This window comes from Camelina sativa, chromosome 3 (assembly GCF_030686135.1).
Source record: "Camelina sativa cultivar CO46 ecotype springtype chromosome 3, ASM3068613v1".
In the NCBI taxonomy this organism is placed as follows: Eukaryota; Viridiplantae; Streptophyta; class Magnoliopsida; order Brassicales; family Brassicaceae; genus Camelina; species Camelina sativa.
The window spans coordinates 11,564,489-11,588,100 of record NC_141882.1 but is presented as its reverse complement, the minus strand read 5'-3'; the positions used below and the strand labels follow the sequence as shown (position 1 = coordinate 11,588,100).

Here is a 23,612-nt window from a genome sequence, read left to right as displayed (position 1 = left end):
GGTGTGTTTTGCATGTTTTCTTCCACACCTTTTGCTACATTTTCTCAGTGTTCATTACTTCATTACGCAGACACTCTCTTACTACATTATTTGATTATAGGTTTAGAGTGTTAAAAATTTAAGCTGTGGATGGGACTTCTCTCTACTGTCCAGTGAACTTATTTGAACAGACATAGAGTCGGTGTTACGGTGAGCCACTGAGCCGTGAGTGTGATCAGAGAGCCTTAGAGGAAACAATGGTATTGAAATAGAAATGATTATATTTAAGCATTTATTTAATTGAATGGAATGAAATTAAAAATTTCAGATGTGAACGGTAGCTAGAAGACTGTATAAGATTAAGATTGTTCATTGAGAAAAGTTTCTAAAATATGGAATAGTATGTATGTTTAAAAAAAAAAAAAAAAAATTATGTATGTATGTTTTCATTTGTATAATGAATGATGTGATGAAATAAACCTTTTCTTTATAAAACCAAAATATTTATACAAATTAATTAAATTCTAGTTTTCCGCAAAGAATTACTGATCAAAAATAAGATTACGCATATACAGTTTTTCTTTAATCATACACTGTCGTAAAATGTTTTTTAAAAAGGACTCTTGTAAACTCATGATACCTTTCATAAAAAATGTCTGTAGAGTGTTTTTGAATAAATTAAGTAACAATTGAAAAAAAATCAAATGCATAAAAATCATTATATTGTAAATCTGCAAGTACTTTTATAATGTCCTTTTCTACCACAATGTCTTTCTCTACCACATTTGTCGCACTTATGTCTTTGAGATTTAGAACATGGTACACCAAACTCTCCAACTGATCTCTTTCTCTTTTTTGGCGGTCTCCCACTCTTAATCCTAATTTGTGGTGGTGCACAGAAGTATACAGCTAAAGAATCTGGAAATACCCAACTCTTTACATCTCTACTCGGATGAATGCTCTCAGCATATGCTTTAGCCCATATATCTGTCAAATAGAAATGATCAACCAGTTTGTATTCATCCATGTTTGTACGCTTTGCAGCAGCAATGGCGTGAATGCAAGGAATTATATCAATGTCAAAGACGCAGCATGTACAAGTCTTGTTCTTTAGGTGAACAACAAACTTATTCTTATCGTCTTTGATCTCAAACTCATGTTGATCCACTTGAAAAATATCTTGTTTCATTGCATCATTGAACCTTAATATTATCTCCTTTGTAACATTTGGTGTAGCACGCTTGTTATGCTTGGAAGCTTTTTCCCGTCGCTCATAAAAGCATGTTGTAAGGGTTATCCTGATTGTCTCAAGAAGTGAAATCACTGGCAGCTCCCGAGGATCCTTTAACATGGAATTCAATGACTCAACAATGTTGGTTGTCATAATATTGTAGCGGTTAGATGGTGCATAACAACGGGCCCACTTCTTGAAATCAACCTCTTCTAAATATTTGGCGAGTTTTGGATTAGAATTCTGTATATCCCTAAAAACAACTTCAAATTCCTGAAACGTATAAGCATTAGCTGCTGCTTCGAAAAGAGGCAAGAAACTTTTACTCCTGAACTTTACTTTGATGTTGTTTAGGAGATGAAATCTGCAAATGCCATGATGGGATGCTGGATACAATTCTAAAATTGCTTTTTCAATGGATTGAGCACGGTCATAAACGAATACCAAATCCAGTGCATCAGGGATGATAGAGAGCAAACACCTAAAGAACCAGTTTCATGCAATATCATTTTCTGAATCAACAATTGCAAATGCTATCGGATATAAGTGAAAATCTCCATCTTGTGCACTAGCTACTAGCAAAGTTCTCTTATACTTTCCTTTTAGGAAAATACCATTAACAACAATCACTCTTCTCATTAAAGAAAAACCTCTAATCGACTGGCCAAATGCGATGAACACGTATTTGAATTTCCCCACATGATCCAACTCAAGGTAAGCAATTGTTCCTGGATTTTTTTCCTTTGCCATGTACAACCATTTCGCTATATTTATATGACTATCCTCAGCAGTGCCTCTAACCAAATTTTGACCTTCCTCTTTTGCTCTCCAGGCTTTTTTGTATGGTATGTATACTCCATGATCTTTCATGACCAACTCCATAATCTGTTTGGTTTCAGTCCAACTTTCTTTTCTCCATAGTTGATGCAGTAAAATCTCCTAAGAAATTTTGCGGTTGCTTGTCTATGGTTTGCATTCCTGTGGGTTGTGTCACAATTGTGTTCATGACAATACTTCTTCACCACAAAGAATTCAGATGATAATATCCTAGTCGCACGCATTTTCCAACTGCATTTATCATCAACACATCCCAAAATAACTCTCGTTTTGTTTGACCATAGAGATCTGAACTCAAAATTCCATTCAAGTGCCCACTTGCTCATCTTCAACATCAACTCTTCCTTGTTCTTGAAATATCTGTTCACATATATATCATCAGCCCCTCGAGTCACCATAGATATAGGAATAAGATCTGGAGCAGGAACCAAATACTCTGAATAAAATCCTTTTCCTTTTTCAGCTGTTAAGATCTCTATATCATTATGTGTCATAGAGATATCACTTCCAATAGACCGATCAAGTTCCTAGAAAGATACATAGATTAGTAAATGGAAAATGACATTTGCAAGTATCTATAGCTTTATTCTTGAATCGTTCCTAGGAAAAATGAGGGAGTTCATCCTTAAAATTCTTGATATTCATCATTTCTATGATTTAGGAAGGTTTTCCTAAAAATAAATCAAATCTGTCTAAAAACTTATATTAAGGAATCTAACCTTGTGTGTTTCATTTACAGTCGGATGTGAACTTTCTGTAAGGATCAAAATAGGATCTCGAGCAGCAGGCAAAACAAATGAATTATTGGTCTTTTCTTTTTCAGCAGGTGAGCATGTATCACTATGTGGCGTAGAAAGTGAGATGTCACTACCAAATGATTGATGAAATTCCTACAAAAATAAACATACATAGCTTAAACTTCTATCATTGTGAAGAATAAGTTTAAGAAAGTTACAGTTAAAATAAAAGTAAGTCATGTAAATATAACTTACCGATACACACAAACGTGTTATTTCAAGATTACCTTGTATCTTTTTGATAAAAGTGCACACTTGGCGGTCGTTGCGAATAAAGATCGGTGGGGAATCTTGTACCATTAATTTCATCCTTGGAAGTTCATAGCTGAGTGTAATCTCTTTAACTTGACCATCAAGTCCAAAATCTTCAAAAACAGTCTCAACTAAATCATTGTATGTGATATTCTCAGCAACTTCACAAAGTGATCCACCTTTGTTTGTATCGATGAAAAATCTCCAATGAAATTTGTCATTTAGTTCCCACTCACCAAAAACAGAGTATATCTCCACCATACTTACACCATACCTATAATTAGACACAACTTAGACAAACCTTCAAAAACATCATATCACCAACAAATGATTCATCATAGAATACATATGTATACTACAGCAAAATTGATGTTTTATTTCCGATAACACCCACAAAATGCTTCACTTCTATTTTCTATTCTTGCGTTAATCAAATCCGAAAAACTTACAATTATATAAGAGATGAGTTGATTGAATTTTGTGGATGGTGCTTTCCTGAAAACGCACAACACTACAATCAAACCAGTGCAAAACCAAAATCACAAAACAATTTCATCCTGAAATTCAAAGAATTTCAGAATTTTAAGCTTTGAAATCGCGATTCCCAATTTCAAACCCTAAAAGAAGAAGAAGAAGAAGAAAGAGAAATTGATGACAACCATCAATTTAGCACCTGATTGAAGCTTCAGTTGAGCGACACTAATTGAAAAATATGAGATCATAAATGAAAATCTCAGATCAAAAGATTCATCAGAAGCTTCACCGAAGAAATGCAAAAGAGATTATGAGTTTGATTTTCTATGAGAATTTTAAATAATAAATATTATTCTTTTAATACTCAATATTCAGAAAGACTAAATTAGGAATATTTAAACGTGCTATTTTTGGAACAAAAACTAAAAATGGTGATAGCTTAGAGTATTTCACTTTTAAAAAAACTACTCTCAAAAATAGTAATAATAATTTTGAAAAAAAAAACAAAAGGCAATTAGTACTAATTTAATTAATTACGCACGTGCCAAGTAACGAAAGGCCGTAAAGGATTTTGGGCTAATCGAAGAAGAAGAAGAACGTTCCCTCTCTTCTCTTCTCTTCTCTTCTCTGAGAGAAATCTTTTGGATCCCATTTTCGACGAAACTCTCTCTTCTCTCTCTGTATTTGGCTTTCTGGGATTCTTCTCATCTTCCAACGATTCTCATTAATTCTTCTTCTTCTTCCTCCGTCAGCTTTCTCATTCTTTGTATTAAGATATTATTAGTCTCAAAAGTGATGACGACGAGTTTGGATCGGTGGGAGAAAGATCCTTTCTTTCCCGCTGCTGAAGAGGTTCAGGAATCTGCCGACAGGTTGTTTGCCTTCTCCCAATCCCAATCTCCCAATTTTTTTTCGTCTTTAATCTGTAAAATCACAACTCTCATTGTTCGTTGGTGTGATTTTGGCTTCGGATTTTGGAATTAGGATATTGAATAGATCTGAAATCTCACAATGTGAGGTGTTAATTTTATAGGATGGAGTCGGCGTACAGGACATGGATCAATGCGAAACGAGACTCTTCCAATGTATGGGACTCAGAGCAGCTTCATAGGGATCTTCACGCTGCTTTAGGAACCACCAAATGGCAGGTTTCTTTCTTTCTTTCTTTTTCCCTCACAACTCTGTTTCTAATTCTTTTGATTGAGAGAGCAAAGTGAGAATCTGTAAATGTTTTTTTTTTTTTTTTTTTTTTTTTTTGGGTGTAGTTAGATGAATTCCAGAAAGCTGTGAAATCTAGCTACGACAATCGTATGAGTGATGAAACTAGAGATAGGCATCGTGAGTTTACATTCGCAATGGAAGCTCAGGTTTCCAAAATCGAGATATCTCTCAAGGAAGCTGCGGTATCCGATGGCAAAGGAACTCCTAGATGGGTTCGTTTGGATGAAGATGATCGTAATGAGCTTGCTCTCTTCTTGACTGGACCGTCTGATTCTGTCAAAGTAGTAAACCAAAACAATGGTCATAGAAGGACGGCTAGTGCTGCTGAATTCACTGCTTGGAACGTTGTCGTTTCTGACCACGGTTTGTTGAAGAAATCTCCTGGTGAGGAGGAGCCAGTGGTTCGACCTCCGAGGAAAGTACCTAGCTTCTCTGGTTTCTTAAATTATATGGAACCTGGGTCTAAGCATTGCATTAGAAAGTGGAAGGATTTAGATCGTCAAGGAGACTCTGATGCTGCTTTGTTACCTATCCAAGCTAACCAAGTAAGATCTTCTAACGGCTTACTTTTCCCTCCTGGTTATATGAATCTTTTACTAAGAATGTTCTTTTTTTGTTTCTGTTTCTCAGCAAGTCTTGAATGGAGGAGGTTCAGAGAGGGGGAAAAGTTGTATGGAGTGTGAGGAGGACTGTTATCAAAAGCAGCTTCATGGTTGGTATGGAGCTTTGCAGAGGCAACTTCAGCGGTCTCAGTATCGGATGCGATATAGTAAATCGGTTCACGCTGCAATTTGGATTCTTCTTTTAGTTTTTCTTATCGGTAATACTTGCTAAACCGAATCATGCCATATTTAGGAAGCATAGCTTGTTGCTGCATCCCTGTTTTAAGTTTTGAGATGATCTATTTTTTTGTCATTGCAGTGGTAGTCGCAGTGCATTCAATGTAGAAGACTGGTGGTATGGAATAGCACGTTCGAGTTAAGTCATCTTGTGTGTAAACGGGAAAAGAGACGAATGAATTTGGCAATCTTCATTTTTACTGTACAGTTAATTCCACTGTTATTGGTTGTTTTGTAATGTAGAAATGATTTTTTTGGTTCGATTATTTGAAGTGGGTTTCATTGAGAATTGAGATAAAGAGAAACTGAGTAGACATTGTAGAGTACGTTGGAACGAAAAACCCAAGATCGAAAGATTGTGAACATTGTGGAAAAAAGTCAGTTCGGAATATATTATTGATTCGCGTATCTGAACCTCTGAAGTGATATGCACTGAGAAAGAAGAAAAGATGATTCTTTTACAATCAAATCCAAGCAGGGTTTTACTATGTAATCAAGCTGGGGCTATAATCTGAGACTGCTTATTAAGTGGTGGTTTTGGACATGTTGGCCGCCTTATCCTCACGTTTATTATTGGTGTTCTCTAACTCGATGCCTTGAAATGTAAGTCTAGATGATCGGTAGTGACTCCCAAAAGCAGTCCCGAAACCCCACCCGAGGCCCAAACCAACTCCGCAACCGCCACCTTCAAAAAATACATAAATGCGCCAGAACTAGAATTTAGCAGATCACAAACTTGTGTGTGTATCCATGTGTGTGCAGACAAAGTATAATAAGAAGCAGAAGTAGATGTTTGAAAATGCTTTACCTGCACCAACGCCTAAAATGTTCATAGGCATTCCTGCAAGAAAATCTCCAATTCAGTAGGTTTTCAAAATACTATGAAACATAAGAAAATCAATGTAATCCGTCAATGTATATAGAGGAGGACCTACATAATCTTCACTTGAGACATCCCGCAATATAATCACCAAACTAAACAAGCAGAGAGTAATAATGTTCCCAAATGGGAATGATTCTATATATAAGTGAAACTAACAATAACTTGAAATGAATTAGCTCTAGTCTCTCTTGATCATTCCATCTTCAATCGATTCAAATCTACTCTCTATGGAATTTAACTTGTAATCCCGTCTCAGCTTGGTCCCAATTTCATTCGAATACAGTATAAAGAAGAAAAACAAGGAGAGAATTGAGAAGGAACCTCCAAAACCCCATCCAACGCCAAATCCACAGCCAACACCGAACCCTAGATAGATTAGATAATTCCAATTTCACAAAATTACGAGTCGAATCAAATAAGACAAAAAGGAAAAAGAATGAATTGTGAATGAGGGGGGGGGGGGGGGGGGGGGGGGGGGGGCATTACCGAATCCAACACCAACTCCAGTGAAGTCAGAGAGCACCATTATTTAATCTTCTTCACCAGAGAAAAACAACTCAATTTTAGGAATCACCAGAGAGGCAAAAGATCAGAAATCGTCTGATATAAAATTAACCGAGGATACCTTGTTTGTTTGTTGGTGATTGGTGAATCTGGGTGTAGATTAGATTGCTCCCTAGTCTCTCGTCTCTACCTTTTCACTGAAATATTTTGGCACACGCCCTGAACTGTTGAAAGCAAAGGTGAAACGGATTTTTTATTTTATTTTAGCGACGTACCAAATCAATCAACCCGGTTTACTAATGAACCGGTCTAACTTTTCCAACAGGATTTTGTTTCATGAAAATGAAGTTGGTCGACTGTGGTGCAAATGGTTTACTCCAATATGTACGTAGATTAGTCTCTCATTTCAACTGTTTACCATATGAACTCAGTATTTAAACTCAATATATATATATATATCGAAATTACTAATGTCTCATCTTTTTGGAAGGTAATACAGCCAAAAGGGTAATTTTGTGTTACAACAGAGACTACACAGTCAGACTATGAATCTATTGATATACAATTCTAGGAAGATCGTATTCATCACCTTCCAGTTGGTATTGGATGAAGATGACTAAGTAACATTCTTTATATGCTGTGAAATAGATGTCTGCTTCTATCATAGTATATAAAACGAAACTGGACTGGACTTGCCTGGCCTTACTAGGTTGATGATGAAAACAGACAGCACTCTCGAATAGAGACTATACACATTCCTCTAAACATTTATGCGGCAAAAAGAACAAGATTCTCCTGCGGTCTATTTACATCTTCCTACAAGAATTTTTAGCTTCAACAATAGCAAAGTAGAATAATCGACCTAAAGTTTCTTTTGAATGAATTATACACATTGATCTCTCCTGGTTTCTTTTGACATCACCCATTTTTCTGGCGGGAGCCGTGCAATGTCTTAATTCTGGGGCCTTGAGATAACTCTTCAACGTGGGAATCAAATCTGAGTTCTGAAGGTGGAATGAAACAATCCATAGACAAGCCAGGGACATTGAACGCAATCTCATCGATGACCCATGCTTCTTGCATTGTCGTCTTAGTGTTGTGTCCCGATGACATGTCTCCAAACCGTAAAAGCGTAGCCACAGATCTACCTGAGTGAGCTATCATGATCCCTTCTACCTGTTTGTAGTCTTCTAGGTATGAATTGATGGTCGTCTCCCAGTACACCGCTTCGCCTCCATTGTTTTGTATTCGGGTTAGCTGGGAGTCTTCCAAGTGAACAAGAAGACCAGTCTTTTGGCTGAAGTAACCAAACAAAGTATGTCTTATGGTTTCTGATGCCCCTTCGCTTCTAGCTTTGAGTGTCGCTGGGTCTGCGCATAGCTTGAGAATGAAACAGTGTTCTCCATCTATCTTTTTTTCTCCTATGCACCTTGCATTTCCAAACATATACGCTGTGGTTCTCGGGTCAAGTCCCTGCAAATACAAAACAGTAACAATTTTAATTACGCAAGCAAAACAAAAATGCATGAGACGGCTTCCTTGGGACCAGAGGCCAAACCTGAAGAGCACGCCGTAATGGTCTAACCGGTCCTTTTGCAGCATGAGGTCCAAGCCATGGTGTGTGCCTCCACACAAGCTTCCCATCACAACCTGCAAGGACCTTACTCCCACCAAGAACAAGCTCCATGTACCACATATCAGGATTCATATGCCACAACACAAATCCTCCAGACTCAACAGCTTTTGAAGAATTATTCTTGCTCTTTGAACCCTTTGAGCCTGTCTCAAACTCTGAGGCCATCGTCCTGATTCTTCCCATAACATATCCATTTTGCACATAACTATGAACCTTCTGACCACCTGATGCAGCCGTATACTGCTGAAGTATGTACTGAGCAGAGGATGTTTCCTAAATTTTCCAAGTATTGGTAAAGAGTTTATTAGACTTTCATTCTCAACACAGTGAGACAACCACAATTCAACAAAAAAAAAAACTCAATTACTAGTATGCAATTAAAAGAAGATTCAAGCCAAATTCAAGCTAAAACCTAGGGATTCGAGTTGTCTTGCGCATAGTAATCACCAACACTGTCCTAGTTTTGAGGAAGAAGAGTGAAAATTAAAGCTCACCATGGGAGTATTCTTGATGCTGAGGTGAGGAAGGAGATCCAGAGCACTAACGTGAACAGGACCTAACGGTGCGCCAAGAACACCAAGCAAAAGCCTCAGATCCGTTCGTTTAAAGTCGGAAGACGAAGAAACTGACGGCGGAGCTACAGGAAGCTGACATTTCATCCAATTGTACCACCGTCTCTCGAACCGAGAGTAATCTCCACTGCTTCCGGAGTCTTCACCGTCTGGATCAGGACCTTCTATAACCGGAGCAAGCATCTCAGACATGTGGTAGCGGTCCGGCTGCGTGACGTAACGACCTTTCCGACGACGGATGATGATCGGAGAGACGCTTCTGACTGGACTCTTGGATCGTGATCGCCGCGAATTGGATTTGGAGAACAAGCCGCCGTGCTTCTTATCCATAGTCGAAGAAGGTAAGGAAGGAGAAGGAAGTGTTTGTTGTTAGTAGTGTGAGAGAGAAGATGAAGAAGGTTTGGTTTGGTTTGGTTTGGTTTGGTGAAATGAGAAAAAAAACAAAGAGAGAGAAATGTTTGCGTTGAAGGGAAGGTTTGCAAATTATAAATGTCGATTTTTATCCGTTAATTAATACTTAACGGTTTTTTGTTTGTTTTTGTTTAACTATTTCTTTTAATTTAGTGATTTTCCGATTTTTTTTTAACATATCAAGGAATTTATGAATCATCATTGCTTTGCATAAGGAAAACAAAATAAATTAAGATATTAAATTAAAAGATATTGAAAAGTTTCATTATTATATATTTACATGTAGGCAAGCAAATGAGAATTCGGGAAAATATTTATTTATGTATGTTAAATTCCTTGATAAATGTTAATACTACTAATTTTTATTTTATTTTTTTGTCAACAAACTACTTCATTTTATATGTATAAAACAAAAAAAAAATTGTCTTCTTTCTCTCAATGTTTAAGTCGTTCGACATTTGATGAATAGAAAACTTCAGAGATACAGTTTTGTTTTGTTTTGTTTTGAAAGGAGAGAGAGACAGAATATTTGTTTTATTAGTCAAAACTCAAAAGTATAAAAATGAGTATGGTGGTTTTATCAGGAAATAAGGTTGTGACGATTTGAAAAAAAAAAAGTTAATAAGGAAACAATTCCAGATGGAAGTTCAAACTAAGTTTCACAATTTTTTTTTTAAATGCCATACAATTTTGCTGATCAACGCATTAACAATGACTAACTATGAATTGATAAAATGGAAATTCAAATTTTGGTACTTTGAAGTCCAGCTCTTAAACCACCATGAATTCATTAAATAAATAAATATAATTGGTGTTTCATTGCTTTATTCAAAAGAAAAATAAAATTTAATATATTGTAAATCATATCATATATACATATTATACCCCTTTTTAACATATAAAGATAATACTTTATTCGAAAGCAGCAGAAATTAGTGAGCAATTAGCCTTAAGGAACACGAAAGGCATTCCCTTATTAGAGATGGAAATTAAAGTCAAAACAAAGCAGTTGAGTGTGATGATGCTAAAAGCAATATATAGACGAGTATGATGTGCATGAGCATATAAGTCACAAAAGGTTAGCATAACACAAATTTTGTGATAAAAATAGTCTTACTTTTGTAGAGAAATTTTTAATTAGTTAGAGGCCAAGATTCATGGGACCAAATTAGAATGGTTATTCCACAAAAATAGACGACTATGGTTGTTTTTTTTACTCATTCTCATTTTAACCTCACAATAACCATGTTCGATGGTACTACTCATTTTCATTCTCTCAAGTGCGCTTTTGAAGGTTCAACAAAAAAATGATAAATAAGTTATCAAACTGGGAAAGAAGGTAATAGTTACAAATAATTATGGATGATATAAGTGAAGATTAATAAAATAGATTCATGCATGGTCTGATTAAGTATTTCACACACACACACCCACACATAAAAAGATCAAATGATTGTTTGTTCAAATATAATTTTTTGTCATCTACAACTTGCATATAATTTTGGATATAAATTCAGGTTTTCATTCTGCAACATGTAAAGAAGAAGCCTATACCCACTTGAGCAAACTTGTGTGAGTTTGTGCTCTTTTCTGGTAGCTATTGAGGGAAAATAAAAAAGAGAGGTGCATATGATGATGATGATAAAAATATTCCTTATCTTTTTGTCATGATTAAATTGTCATATCGTCAACGTGAGGCGCGAAGTAACGGTGAAATAATAAATAAATAAAAGGAGTCGGTGTATGTAATTATAAATGGTGATGATAAACGTTGAGCATGCGAGTTTGGTCCATTGATAATGACAACTTTTTTGCATACAATCTTTGAGTGACCCAAAACAGTGAAACACACAGATTAAAAACAAACAAAAAAACAAACAATTTTATGGACATTACTCAATTTAATATTTCAACAATCTTGGGTATCAATATGGTTATATATATACTAAAGGGGTTTTCTTCCATGCATATTGTATATTTCGTGTCTTGTTTCCGAACTCTCGATATCTTATTGTCTTAAGTGATGCAGCCGTATGATATAAGTTAGATTTAGTCATATGAAGTTTTCAAAAGTGATCTCTATGGGGATATAATAGATTTCGTTTACTTTTACCCTCTCTCAAGGAGTTAATGCTTAAATGATATAAAGTAAAATATTTTAAAATATGATATCATAATAATGTATATACTATAACAATGTATATTTTAATACTCATATTAGCTAAAACATAATTGTATACGGTTAGAGCCAACTTGAATTTTCTACTTTTATTCCTTGTATTTATGTTGTCTTGTTTTCTAACGTTTAACCATAAAGAAAGAATTATGGGTACTACTGGATTACGTACGTTTAAATTTTAATTATCCGTATGTTTCCAAACCCATTAATGTAGTGCAATCAACAAAGCGGCAAAGCCTTAGTATATAACTCAGCGGAATGAAGATATATGTTTTTGGAACACTCTCAAAAGTATAGTTAATGGCAAGTAGATGAATGACTCTCACTAATGAGAGTATATATGAGACCGAATACACAAACCTTAAAGCATTTATAAGTTAAGAACTAACAAAGAAACATTAACAACCCTCACACAAACCTACAAAAACAATCAAACAACACCATTTATTAATTGATCGTGGTCTCTTCTTCTCTTTGGATATGTTCTCCTACGTCCTAAGATTGAGTTTTTCGAGTACTTTTCTCCCATATATGTTGCACCTCATGAACGGAACATTTCTATGTATATGGTACAACAAAACGTTTTGCACATCATCCTACAAAACAGTACCAAACAGAAGATACGTTTATACATAAATTAAATCCACACGAAACGAGTTTGAATCATGTTTATCTCTTACCTGGAATACAATCCACGCTGTCTAAATCACATAATTCCCAAAAGGATTTACAAGAAGTGAATTAATATCACATAACAGCTCGATTATGATCCTCATAGAGCAAAACTCTCTACTTTTCAAATACTTCTGCACCGCATAACTCCCATACTTGTCATAAGAGAGTTGCACGTAGTTTCCATCAAGATGTTTTGAGAGAGCCCTTGCCACATGATAATCTTCCAACTCCAACACATATTGCACCACATAGTTTCTGATAAGTTAAAAATTAGATTTTGATGTGAGAGTAAAAATGTGATATAGAAAATGATTAACAAAAATTCAGAAAACTTGTATCAAAAATATTATTTTATCCGTAACAATTCATGCATAGTCTCAACGCATCAGTGATTATCTCCTTAATCAAAAGGTCTCTTAGCTCTCGAGAGCATTGTATGCATTTTTTAATAAAAAAAACATCCATGTTGATCAGTTGCAATTTCGTAACAGTGTTCAACAATCACTCCCATAAGTTATTGTCGTCATATACATGAAAAAAGAATATAAAATCATAATTAAACAAGTTCAAACCGGTTTACACAATAAAATTTACTCATTTTCTTATAAGATAAGCAAAAGAGCTTCAAAGCCTTTGTTACACTTTTACACACCTAATACTAGTAGTCTATTCAAATATCAACAAAAAAAAGTTTGGAAAGCTATGTAGGCGAGGTTATCATATAATTTTTGAACAACATCACTAACAAACACATCACTATGAATTTAATGGAAAAAATAAACATGTTGGTTTACATAAATATCGTCGAGATGCTTACTTTGCTATGTGAAGGAGAGAGTTGATTAAGGCAAAACATAATCACATTAGCATTAGCGTTCTTGGTTAATTGAAGTGTAACATGGCATAGAGTTGCCATGAACCGAGATATTTGCTCAATCGAACAAAGATTTTCAATCAAAGCTTGTATTGCATTGGCTCTGTTATCTCAAAAAAAAAAAAAAAAATACATGTTAAATAAAAATGCAGTTAGTGAGACTATTTCTCATAAATCCATGCGTACCCGTGCGAATCGACACAAACCCGAACAAACTGATGAGGTTGTTGAGTGAGTGTATCCAAAACCCGAGTAATCTGTTCAACGGTGCATTTCTCTATAAGCTTTTGAAAGACTTGATGGCCAAAAGGTTCAACCATCAGTTCACATACATGTGAGATCAAATTATCAAATATCTCATCAACTGTCTCCTTTGAACCCTTGGCAATCACATCTTGCAACACACTAGACTCTATACAGTCTTTAGCACGTGATAAAATAGTATCATGATTAGTGTGGATTCCATTATAACCAAATACATAACTTCAAAGGTGGTCATAGAAAGGATTACTTGGGGTAAAAGGAATGTCTCCAAAATTTCCATTCAAGGAAGTATATTGAGAACTCATGGCACTACCACGAGTACTATGTTCATGAAAATCATAATTATATAGCTTAGGAGCATCATACCTATTAACACAATCATCTTTCGGAAACCACAATCTATGTGACTGACTCCTCAGTTCTCGTCTAGTTTTTTGCTGAGAATCTGAAGGAAACCAATTCTCACATCGTTCATACCTTGATCCCCACTGTCCAGGAGAAATTGACGATTATCTTGTAGAGGCTGTTGATGAACCCTTAAATCAGAGACACCAAATCTTCCAAACTCATCTTCTAGGGCTTGCAAGTCAGAGGAAATTAAAGATGTTATGGTTTCATGTGAATAATCACCCAAGGGAAGCGATTCCTCGTAAATTCTTAAAAGCTCCCAGCAAATCTTTTGATACGGAGACTCCACCCGTCTTTCATTCCCATTAATCATTGGAGGAGAAGACTGGTAAAGACTTGGGATGGAGAAGAGGAGAAGAGTTTAGAAAAATGACTTATGAAAGAGAAAAAAGGAAAAAAAAAACTAAACGAAGAGGATATATATTGTGTGATATTCTGTTACACAATATCTCAACAATTTATAAAAAGAAAATAAGTTAATTAAGAGGAATATCTATTTAATCAAATTTAGATAGGTTTGAATCCGTAACATATGCTTTGCTATATTGGTTTCTTATTGCCTATGGAGTAGGTTGTACACTCACTTGTTTTATTTAAATTATTGATCGGAATAGTAACTAACTTGTCTCCTTACAAAATCTCACAAGAATCAGTGAAGGTTTAAAAGCTAAATATGCAGACCATCTCTAATGGTGGCGTTCTTCAGCACAACGGTGATGCCTGACCTTATGTGAAACCCTTCCTCTGGCCTATCTCCTTCTTCCACTCCCTGCCACAAACCCAAGATCAACCAACGGATTCTTTAAATTTTAACAAAAATATATATTTATGAAAACATACATCTGCATTCGCTATGACCACGTTTTTCCCGATCTTGGCGTTCTTGTCGATGATACAGTTCCTGTATTTACCAACACAAGCAGGAAGATGAATGCTACTCAAAACCTTATCAGAGTAGTCTTTTCTTTTAGATGTGGAAAGCTTACCTGATTTTGGTGTTCTGGCCGACACCTACGGGAACTTTCCCTTCAGCCAGCAGAGACGCGATTTCAGCTTCTGTTTGGTAGAAATCAGCTCCCATCATCATCGTATCCTGAAGCTCTACTCCAGACTCTATACGTGATCGTATGCCAACAATAGAGTGCTGCACACTGCATTCTCTCAAGAAGCATCCATGTGAGACTATAGAATCAAGTATCTGCAGTTCCAGGATAAACTTTAAAACGTTAGTATCACCAGATAAATCATCACCTGAAAACATGGTAATAAACGGATTCAAGAATCGTACCCTGCATTTATCAACTTTGGTAGGTGGCAAGAATCTTGGAGAAGTGAAGAAGGGTGTTTTTGGATCGTAAAACTGGAATTTAGGAGGCTGCCAAAAACAGAAATGGTTAGGTTTCACCGGGAGTTGCAAAACTGTTTTGTAGTTTTTAAACAATAGGGCCGGGGAAAACCTGCTCCGTGAGGGCCAAATTGGCATCAAAGAATGATCCTATGGTTCCAATATCCTCCCAATAATCATTGAACAAAAATGCCTAGCCATTTTGGTTTTGTATGTAGCAGCAAGTTGATAAATAAAGGTCAGAGGAAGTACAAATATTTGGTTGATGATGTGATATGCTTAACAGGCAAAAAAAAAACGACAGACCTGGACATTGTGCTCCCCTACGGCCAATGGGATAATTTCAGAACCAAAGTCATTGGATGCAGGATAACTTGACCTTAGAAGCTTTAGCAACACCTCTTTTCTAAATACATAAACACCCATCGATGCAATGTATGGGGACTCTGCAGCTTCTTTTGGTGGTAACCCAAGAATTGAAGTGTCAACTTGCTGCGAAAAACACTAAGTTACGTAATGTTGTTGCAAGTAATAATATGAGTTGAGTTTTAACTTTGTGTAGTGAAAGTTTTGACAAAAAAGATAAGAAATCCTTACCATTGCCTTTAAGTCATCTCCCTTTGGTTTCTCTGAGAATTGAACGATTTTTCCAGACTGGTCAATTTTAAGCAAACCAAAATCCGAAGCACGGCTGTCAATAATAAAAAGAACCAAATTAGTTCATCAAATAAAAGTAAGGCAAGAACATATTTAATGAGACACACCTCTCATCCATGGGAAGACAAGAAACTGTGATATCAGCATTTGACTCAATGTGCTTCTGCAAAAGACACACAATAAAATGAAACAAAGTTCACATGTAGAGCTCAGTGTTGACAAATAAAAGGAATAAGTCTAACCTGCACAAAGTTCATGTAATCCATCCGATAGAGATGATCCCCAGACAAGATCAAGACATGTTCCACATTCTTTGTCTTGGCATCCTGCATTAACATTACCAAATTATGTTACCAACAATGTATACCACACCGACAAGATTACTTTCTGTGAGATGAAAGACAAAAAGAAAACCTCGAAGACCCATATAAACTGCCTAACGGCATCAGCAGTTCCCTGAAACCATTTCTTTCCTGCATCTCCAGAAGTTTGGGTTGCAGCAAGAACCTAATAATTCCAAAAGGAAATAACCACAAATAAGAACACGGTAAAGACAAATCTAATCTATGGCAGGTAATGCTATTACCTCAACAAACCCATCACCGAAATTGACTCCATTGCCAAAGTTGTAAGTACGAGAAAGGTGGCGATTGAGAGAGAAGGAGTTGAACTGAGTTAAGATGAAGATCTTTCTAATACCACTGTTGATGCAATTGCTCATTGGTATATCTATCAGCCTGTAACACCCTCCAATTGGCACCTACAAATTATTAACTAACTAGTTAGAAACCTCATTGACTAGTAAATCAAAATCATCATAGAAAAACAACTGGCAAAACAAAACGCTCCTCACCGCAGGTTTAGCTCTCTTGCTTGTAAGAGGGAAGAGGCGAGTCCCAGCACCGCCACCTAGTATGATAGACGCTACATTCTTTGGGTCCGCATTTTGAGTTCTCAACAGAGGTTCCTGAAAAGTTCATTCTTTATGTCAGAACTTGGAAGAACACGAAGCTACTTAGTGACTTGAATAATGAGAGACACTCTTCACCTAACTAAACCCTCAAAATCCAAACCCTTGTTATTAGTCCATCTCCATCCCTCACAACTGCTAAACCAACTCACAACAGGTACAACAATCTGCTACATTCAGTCCTAGGTCCTATAGCTAAAGTCTGAGCAGCTGTACCAACTTAACGCCATCATCAGAAGCCATTTTCAACACAGTCCAAACCAGTTCCCAACTAAACATGGGACACAGAATTGAAGGGTTCTCTGATGCTAGGTAGATTCATTTCAATATGCATAACATAAACTAAAACCCATACACTTACATTAGACTCTTGATCAACAAATGGGGTGAGAACAGAGCGAATGAGGTTTGTCTGAATCTTCTGAGGTCCAGTCCTAATTGTGTGTGTCCTCAGATGACTGGGCTTGATAACTTCGGCTCCCCAGAATGCACTAACCCTCTCAGAAACACCATTTTTGTTCAGACCACCAAAGGGACTCGAACAGTGGTTCAGCTTCATGGCTGGACAGCAAGACTCCATATTTCCAGAACAACACAGATTCTACAACTTTTTGAAGTAATACTAAAGTAGAAGAAGAAGAGGTAGATCAGATTCTAAAAAGATGAGCTTTAGTAATAATAATACCCAGATCAAAAAAAAAAAAAAAATGGAACTTCAAAAAAACCCAGATTCGATTTTGGGGTTTGTGAAAACAGAACAGTGTTAAAGAAGAGAAGAACAGATATAGAATCGAGAGAAGTCGACTAATTTTGTCCCACAATGAAAACACCTTAAAGTAGTCTCTCTCTCTCTCTCTCTCAAGTGGTGAGAAATGAGTGTGAGTTGAGTGAGTGAGTGAGCTTTTTTAACCTTTTTATTTTATTTTTAGCAGTGCGAAAGAGAAACGGAAAAGAGAAAGGAGGAGTTATGACTTATACGAGAGAGATCGATCATCAACAGACAAATAAGAGAAACAAGTTTAATGTGAAGAAGAAGAAGAGGATACTCGTGATCTTTTTCTGACGAGAGCACCGCACACAACAACAACCTTCAGATTTTTTCTTATTAAAAAGCAAAACAAACAAATCTAAAGGGTTTGAAATCCGAGCCCGCTTTTGCAATATTTTAATATCTTACTTGTCACTATTCATAAAATAGCAATTATCTCAAAAAGGTTTTTATTTATTTATTGGAATTAAAGTATTTTTTTTTTAAAGATAATTCGATTACTAATACTAATACTACTAAACAGTATGATTCCGTTGAATTTATGATTATAAACCATAAGATGAATTTCACATGGCATGTTTACAAATCACTAAATCAGAGCCAACATTTGCAGGAAGTAGCAAAACAAAAATATTTTGTGTCTATGGTATTTGCTATTTTCTTGGAAAGCAATCTCTAGTTATGTAAGTTGGTTAATATGTGCTAAGGAATTTTTTTTATTATGTATTTAGAATTTACCTATTTGGTTTCTAGCATATCTCGCACTTCCTATAACGTTTGAAAGGTGTAAATTGTTTTTCGAGCATCACTATTGTATCTTTGACTTTTCACAAGTCTATTTGGCTCACACACAAGTCAACTCACAATACTTGTTTAACATCAACTTTCACTCAATACAACAGTTATTGCTCATCTACATAGTTCATTGAGATATTTTGTCATACTTATATATTTTGGTACACAAATTTCTCAAAGTTTTATAAACAGGCGACCAAACAAATTCAAAGGAACCATCTAGTCATCTAGATCTAGACAGTTATGACAAAAAACAAAACAAAATGAGAACCATGTAGATAGCTTTAATTTGACCCACAAATTTGGTAACAAACTAATTAAAAATGAAAATCATGTGAAAACATTATAAATAAGTCATTTTAGGAGAGGCTTCAGAAACCTTTTTCAATTATTAGACTAGTTTCACCGTGGACACGATCTCAAAATTCTATGTTTTATACATGCTTTTCCCCATAGGCAAGAAAAAAACACAAGTTGTTTTCATTTAGTCAGAAATTTTTTAGGATGTCTCCATTTTTTCTTGACAATTAGAGCAGATTTCTCATTCTCACTCTCTCAATTATGCACTTCACAAATTTTATTTTTTCTCACTTTTTTTCTTCTTTCGTTAGTTCCTATATTATTATGTGTGCGTAGTTTTTTAATTGGGTCTTGGAGGAATATCTTAGAATTTTGTTTGATTATGCTAAGGGTGAAATATTGTATGGTTCATTCATATGTACATATATGTGAATTTCATGTATAACTCGCAAATCATCTTCGAATCATATACATGCCCCCACTTTTTTTATCGTATGTTCCATACTTAGCTTCTACACTTCGGAGGACTTTTAGTTTTTTTTTTGTTGCATTTCACCAATGATGAATCTAGTATCTATTATTATTTCAAAAACGTATGTACAATGAATGTAGCAATTGAAGGTTACAAAAATAATCAACAAACATATTATGGGTACTAAACACGTGTCACTTTCGTCCGGCGGTGTACGTCGCCCAACCGTGCATATATTGGCCCGGTCGTTGCTGTGCAGTGCAGCTTCACCTGCCTCTCCCTCTCATCGCCAACTCTTTCCAACCATTCTTCTCATTTTTATCAATTATTATATATTACTTTATTCAAGTTGTCGCCAATGATTCTATTAATTCTTCACTTCTTTTATATTTTCAAGAATTGGACTTATTCACCTAATGCTTTTTACTCATGAATTTTCCACGACCAAACTATAAAGAAATATGTATATCCAGTTTGTTTCAATAATTGAACCAATTATAGAGTCTTTGTTTATCTCTATATAAAATCATCAACTAAGTGATTAAGACAAGTCACAAGTCTACGTGATCACCCACTTTAGCACTTAAACCATCATTTTCCCATAAAATCTAAGCCGGAAGGTAGTTACAAGAGAGTTTAGAAAATGGCTTCGTTTGTTTCCGAGAACGTTGCGGCTGAGAAAGTTGACGCCATGAAAAAGTTCGAGGGGAAGAGAAATTTCTTGAAGTTTCTTCCGGCAATTGAAGCTCTCGTTGCGGTGTTGCTTCTACTCTATTGGTTAACGTCAACTCTCTTTGCCGGTGAGTATCTCCGGCGTATTATTTCTGGTGGTTTGACAGGCGCCGGAATATACATATTCGGAGTCGTGAACGTTCTCATCGCCCTTATCTTCTCCTTGTCTAACCAACAAAAGCTAACCCAACCCGATATGTGTTTTCAATACGTTTCCTCCTCTGCCGTCTCTCCTATTAGCGGTTTCTCCTCCTCCTCCTCCTCCGCCACTTCTCCCATTGACGGTGTTTGTTCCTCCGCCGTGGTCTCGGAGTCTATCAACGAAGAAATAGTTTTAGAAGAAAAGTCAGTGACGGACTTTACCTCCGTCACTCTAGCTGCCGTGGAGGCTCGACCGATAAGGCGAGAGATGGTCCGGGCGGTCAGCTCTGTGGCGGAGACAGCTCATTCTATAAGGAAGAAGCGTGAAATGATGGCTCTGGCCCCAGCTACTTCTGAGAGTACTGCTAATGATCATCATGTTTACAGAAGGTCTAGATCAGAGAGACTTGAAGTGCGGGGAGCTTCTTGCAGGAGCATGAGACGGATGCGCGATATCGATGATCTGAGCAGCGATGATTTTAGATCAACAGTGGAGACGTTTATCGCAGGGAAGAAGAAGATGTTGTCGAAGGAATGGATAAGGCCGTAAAATATTATTATTAGGAACACTACTGTTAGCCTTTAACTTTCACAATTTGGATATCTATGTGAGTACGTAATCATTAGTGACAGTCATATCTATGTGAGTACGTGAGTCATATCATTATTCCGACGAAATTACTAGAAATGAAAACTTTTGTGTACGTCCCTTATCTTAAACACTTCCTTAATCAAAACGTAGGATACTCCTTATTAATTTCCAAAAGCGGTAAGAGAATAGGAACCGAATAATTGGGCCGGCTTGAGTGGAGAGAATTGGCTATTTTAAATGGTGCATGATCTGTCTGCATTTTATAGGGTTTTAACTATAGTTTTTAGGATTGTTTTGAGTCTTTTCTTAGGTCTAAGTGTGCTTTTAGAATCCTTTTTGTCTTTTGTGAGTCTTTACAGGTTCTAGGTGACTTTGGAAGGAATCTGAGCGTTTTGGGGATGGAAATATGCATCTGGAGCTTAATTGGTTGAAGTCTGATCGAGCTAGAAGGCAGATGAAGTAAGAGCAGAAATTCATTCCGGATCGACTGATCCTTTCGGGATCGACCAGTCCCCGTCCCCGACGCAATCTTTCCTTTTCTGGTTTAAACCGACTTTTTAGGGATTTATTTTACTATTTAACCACGGGGCTCGACCCCTAGAAAGAAAACCTTTACTCTACGCCGTTTTTGAGCACTTGTAAGCTTGGGAGAAGATCTCTAATCCTTTCTAACCCTTTGGAGAAGAATTCTGAACCCTATTATCTCTTTTTGCAATTCAAACATGTTTTCTTCATATTTAATTTGTGATTGTTTCTGTTCGATGTCTGAGTAGTCTCTCCGTTGGGTTTCGGGTTTCAAAAGGGGGTTTTATGATTTATTGATTTAGGTTGTTAGGTTTGGGATTGATCTCTTGTGTTCTTCATCTATTGTTGTTCTTATTGCTTAAACTAGATTAGCTACCTAGTTCATGATTTTAGGTTTAATTCATCTAGGCATCAAAAGTGTTGTTGAATTACTTGAAAAGAACATAGGTGAGCAAGGTGATCCTCAGCCAACGACAGTTGAAGTTGGTGCACCTTGTGAACAAATCAAACTTGAACTTATTGCTTGCTAGGATTATCTAGATTCAAACGACGGTTTAGGATTCATTCAATTCCTTGCATAGAAAACTAATGATGCGACAGTAGGTTAGTTTTATATTTGAGATTTGAGTTCAAGAGCGGTTCCTAAAGCTATCCTAATCCATCACCCAATTTCGTGATCATAACCCTTGATTGATTCCCTGCGCCCAATACTTTCTTTTAAATTTACAAACTCTTATTTATTTTTTGTTTTAATTCTGTTACTTGCAAAACAAACTTCCTCTTTGCTTTAGCTATACTCGGTCTATATAATTTCATAGTGTATCGTTTGGTCTTTGTGGATTCGACCCTGAAGTACTACGACGACACCACTAGATCGTGGTTGAGTGTGCTTTGGGTTATTGATTTAACTCTAGATCAATTTGGCGCCGTTGCCGGGGACCAAGAACGTTGCCTTTGAAATTTTAGATTCACGTTTAGTCTAAGGTTTCTTTATTTTTAGTTACTAACGAGTTCTTGCAACTTTATTTCTTGGTTTCAGGTGTATGCATACAAGGAGCAGCAAGAGAACTGATCTGCGCATACTAGGGAACGAGGAATTAGCACAACTCGAACGCGAGAACCGGAAAGCAAAAGCACAGACCAATTCTATGGCTGACGGAGAGAACACAGGGGCTAATCCGCCCAACCCTCAGCTTGGCATCATACAACAACAGCAGAGGCAGAACCAGCAAGAGCAAGCCGAACTGAACCCACCTCCGAGGCAAGCCACTTTGAGGGATGAAGATGCTCAGAATAGGCTTTTTGCGAATCGATCTGCGATTCAACCTCCCGCTCCTGCGCGGCAAGACTATGAGATTAAACATAGTCTAATCAATCTGGTTCAGAACCGCGTGTTCCATGGCTTGCCATCGGAGAGTCCTCTAGATCACATCGAGGCTTTTGAGAGGCTGACCAGTACGATGAGGTCCAATGGTGTACCCTATGACTATCTAATGCTGACTCTATTCCAGTTCTCTTTGGCGGATAAAGCACTTAGATGGCTGAACTTGTTGGATGCTGGATCACTCACCACTTGGGCGCAATGTAGAGCTGCTTTCTTGAATCACTTCTACACCAAGTCACGCTCAGCCAAGCTGCGAAGCAAGATCACTACATTCTCGCAAGGAGGCATGGAGTCATTTTGTGAAGCATGGGAAAGGTTCAAGGAGTATCTTCGAGATTGCCCTCACCACGGTTACACTCAAGAGAATCTGATGAACATTTTCTATGGGGGCATCGAGCAGAAGTACCAGATGGCATTGGACACGGCCAGCAAGGGAGACTTCTCCACCAACACCGCGAATGAAGCCAATGCACTGATTGAGAATCTTGCAGCCAGCAACAGCAACCACGGCACAGACTATGACCGCACGGTTAGGGTGAATTCCGTAGAGACTGATGCTATTAAGGATCTCACAGCCAAGGTGAATCTCCTGCTGAAAAGGGATCACCAAAGTGTCAACTTGTGCGAGGAACAAGCTGGAGGATATGCAGATTTTGGAGCTGAGACATACCAAGAGGGTACGGAAGAAGTAAACTATATGGGAGGACAAGGGAACTTCCAAAATCGAGGTTTTAACCAAAATTTTAGGAATCATCCTCATCTCTCCTACAGAAGCACCAACGTTGAAAATCCTCAAGATCAAGTGTATCCTCCACATAATCAACAAGGTAACTTCTCGCAAGGATTTCAGAACAAAGGTACTGGATTTAATAGCTCAAATACCCAAGGATACCA

General features: G+C 36.8%; 5 protein-coding genes, 1 non-coding gene and 2 pseudogenes across 8 annotated transcripts; 2 read left to right on the top strand and 6 right to left on the bottom strand.

Annotated features, from left to right (window-relative positions):
- Nucleotides 1-684: 684 nt before the first annotated feature.
- Nucleotides 685-3,885, bottom strand: LOC147946801 (uncharacterized; annotated as a pseudogene). The gene is made up of 5 exons (XR_015594663.1): nucleotides 3,770-3,885; nucleotides 3,546-3,591; nucleotides 3,040-3,370; nucleotides 2,767-2,937; nucleotides 685-2,574 (listed from the first exon to the last, which is right to left on the bottom strand). The product of XR_015594663.1 is annotated as an uncharacterized LOC147946801 (transcript).
- Nucleotides 3,886-4,105: 220 nt separating this feature from the next.
- On the top strand, nucleotides 4,106-5,929 carry LOC104776820 (uncharacterized). Its single transcript, XM_087503113.1, has 5 exons — nucleotides 4,106-4,442; nucleotides 4,604-4,718; nucleotides 4,836-5,336; nucleotides 5,422-5,611; nucleotides 5,713-5,929. The coding sequence occupies exons 1-5, from the start codon at nucleotides 4,366-4,368 to the stop codon at nucleotides 5,736-5,738; spliced, it is 909 nt and encodes a 302-aa protein (XP_087359239.1). The 5' UTR covers nucleotides 4,106-4,365; the 3' UTR covers nucleotides 5,739-5,929.
- Nucleotides 5,930-5,995: 66 nt separating this feature from the next.
- Nucleotides 5,996-7,285, bottom strand: LOC147946800 (protein TRIGALACTOSYLDIACYLGLYCEROL 5, chloroplastic). 2 transcript variants are annotated; one of them, XM_087503118.1, is made up of 5 exons: nucleotides 7,139-7,285; nucleotides 7,000-7,050; nucleotides 6,835-6,879; nucleotides 6,439-6,471; nucleotides 5,996-6,315 (listed from the first exon to the last, which is right to left on the bottom strand). In XM_087503118.1, exons 2-5 carry the CDS (start codon nucleotides 7,037-7,039, stop codon nucleotides 6,155-6,157), a joined length of 279 nt encoding a protein of 92 aa, XP_087359244.1. In that variant the 5' UTR covers nucleotides 7,040-7,050; nucleotides 7,139-7,285; the 3' UTR covers nucleotides 5,996-6,154. The 2 variants fall into 2 exon arrangements, with proteins under 2 accessions (XP_087359244.1, XP_087359247.1); XM_087503121.1 differs by having other exon boundaries at nucleotides 7,000-7,047; nucleotides 7,139-7,254.
- A 472-nt stretch (nucleotides 7,286-7,757) lies between these two features.
- LOC104776819 (uncharacterized) lies at nucleotides 7,758-9,705 on the bottom strand. The gene is made up of 3 exons (XM_010500950.2): nucleotides 9,148-9,705; nucleotides 8,576-8,926; nucleotides 7,758-8,490 (listed from the first exon to the last, which is right to left on the bottom strand). The coding sequence occupies exons 1-3, from the start codon at nucleotides 9,553-9,555 to the stop codon at nucleotides 7,936-7,938; spliced, it is 1,314 nt and encodes a 437-aa protein (XP_010499252.1). The 5' UTR covers nucleotides 9,556-9,705; the 3' UTR covers nucleotides 7,758-7,935.
- Nucleotides 9,706-12,356: 2,651 nt separating this feature from the next.
- On the bottom strand, nucleotides 12,357-14,349 carry LOC104778906 (pumilio homolog 15-like; annotated as a pseudogene).
- Nucleotides 14,350-14,512: 163 nt separating this feature from the next.
- Nucleotides 14,513-18,170, bottom strand: LOC104776818 (glucose-1-phosphate adenylyltransferase large subunit 2, chloroplastic). Its single transcript, XM_010500949.3, has 13 exons — nucleotides 17,370-18,170; nucleotides 16,892-17,005; nucleotides 16,625-16,798; nucleotides 16,453-16,545; nucleotides 16,281-16,364; nucleotides 16,146-16,201; nucleotides 15,979-16,072; nucleotides 15,688-15,873; nucleotides 15,494-15,574; nucleotides 15,325-15,411; nucleotides 15,023-15,234; nucleotides 14,877-14,937; nucleotides 14,513-14,805 (listed from the first exon to the last, which is right to left on the bottom strand). The coding sequence occupies exons 1-13, from the start codon at nucleotides 17,586-17,588 to the stop codon at nucleotides 14,704-14,706; spliced, it is 1,563 nt and encodes a 520-aa protein (XP_010499251.1). The 5' UTR covers nucleotides 17,589-18,170; the 3' UTR covers nucleotides 14,513-14,703.
- Nucleotides 18,171-19,898: 1,728 nt separating this feature from the next.
- Nucleotides 19,899-21,543, top strand: LOC104776816 (uncharacterized). Its single transcript, XM_010500948.3, has one exon. It carries the CDS (start codon nucleotides 19,988-19,990, stop codon nucleotides 20,765-20,767), a length of 780 nt encoding a protein of 259 aa, XP_010499250.1. The 5' UTR covers nucleotides 19,899-19,987; the 3' UTR covers nucleotides 20,768-21,543.
- Nucleotides 21,544-22,965: 1,422 nt separating this feature from the next.
- On the bottom strand, nucleotides 22,966-23,071 carry LOC147946799 (small nucleolar RNA R71). Its single transcript, XR_015595688.1, has one exon. It is a non-coding gene; the product is annotated as a small nucleolar RNA R71 (small nucleolar RNA).
- Nucleotides 23,072-23,612: the final 541 nt, after the last annotated feature.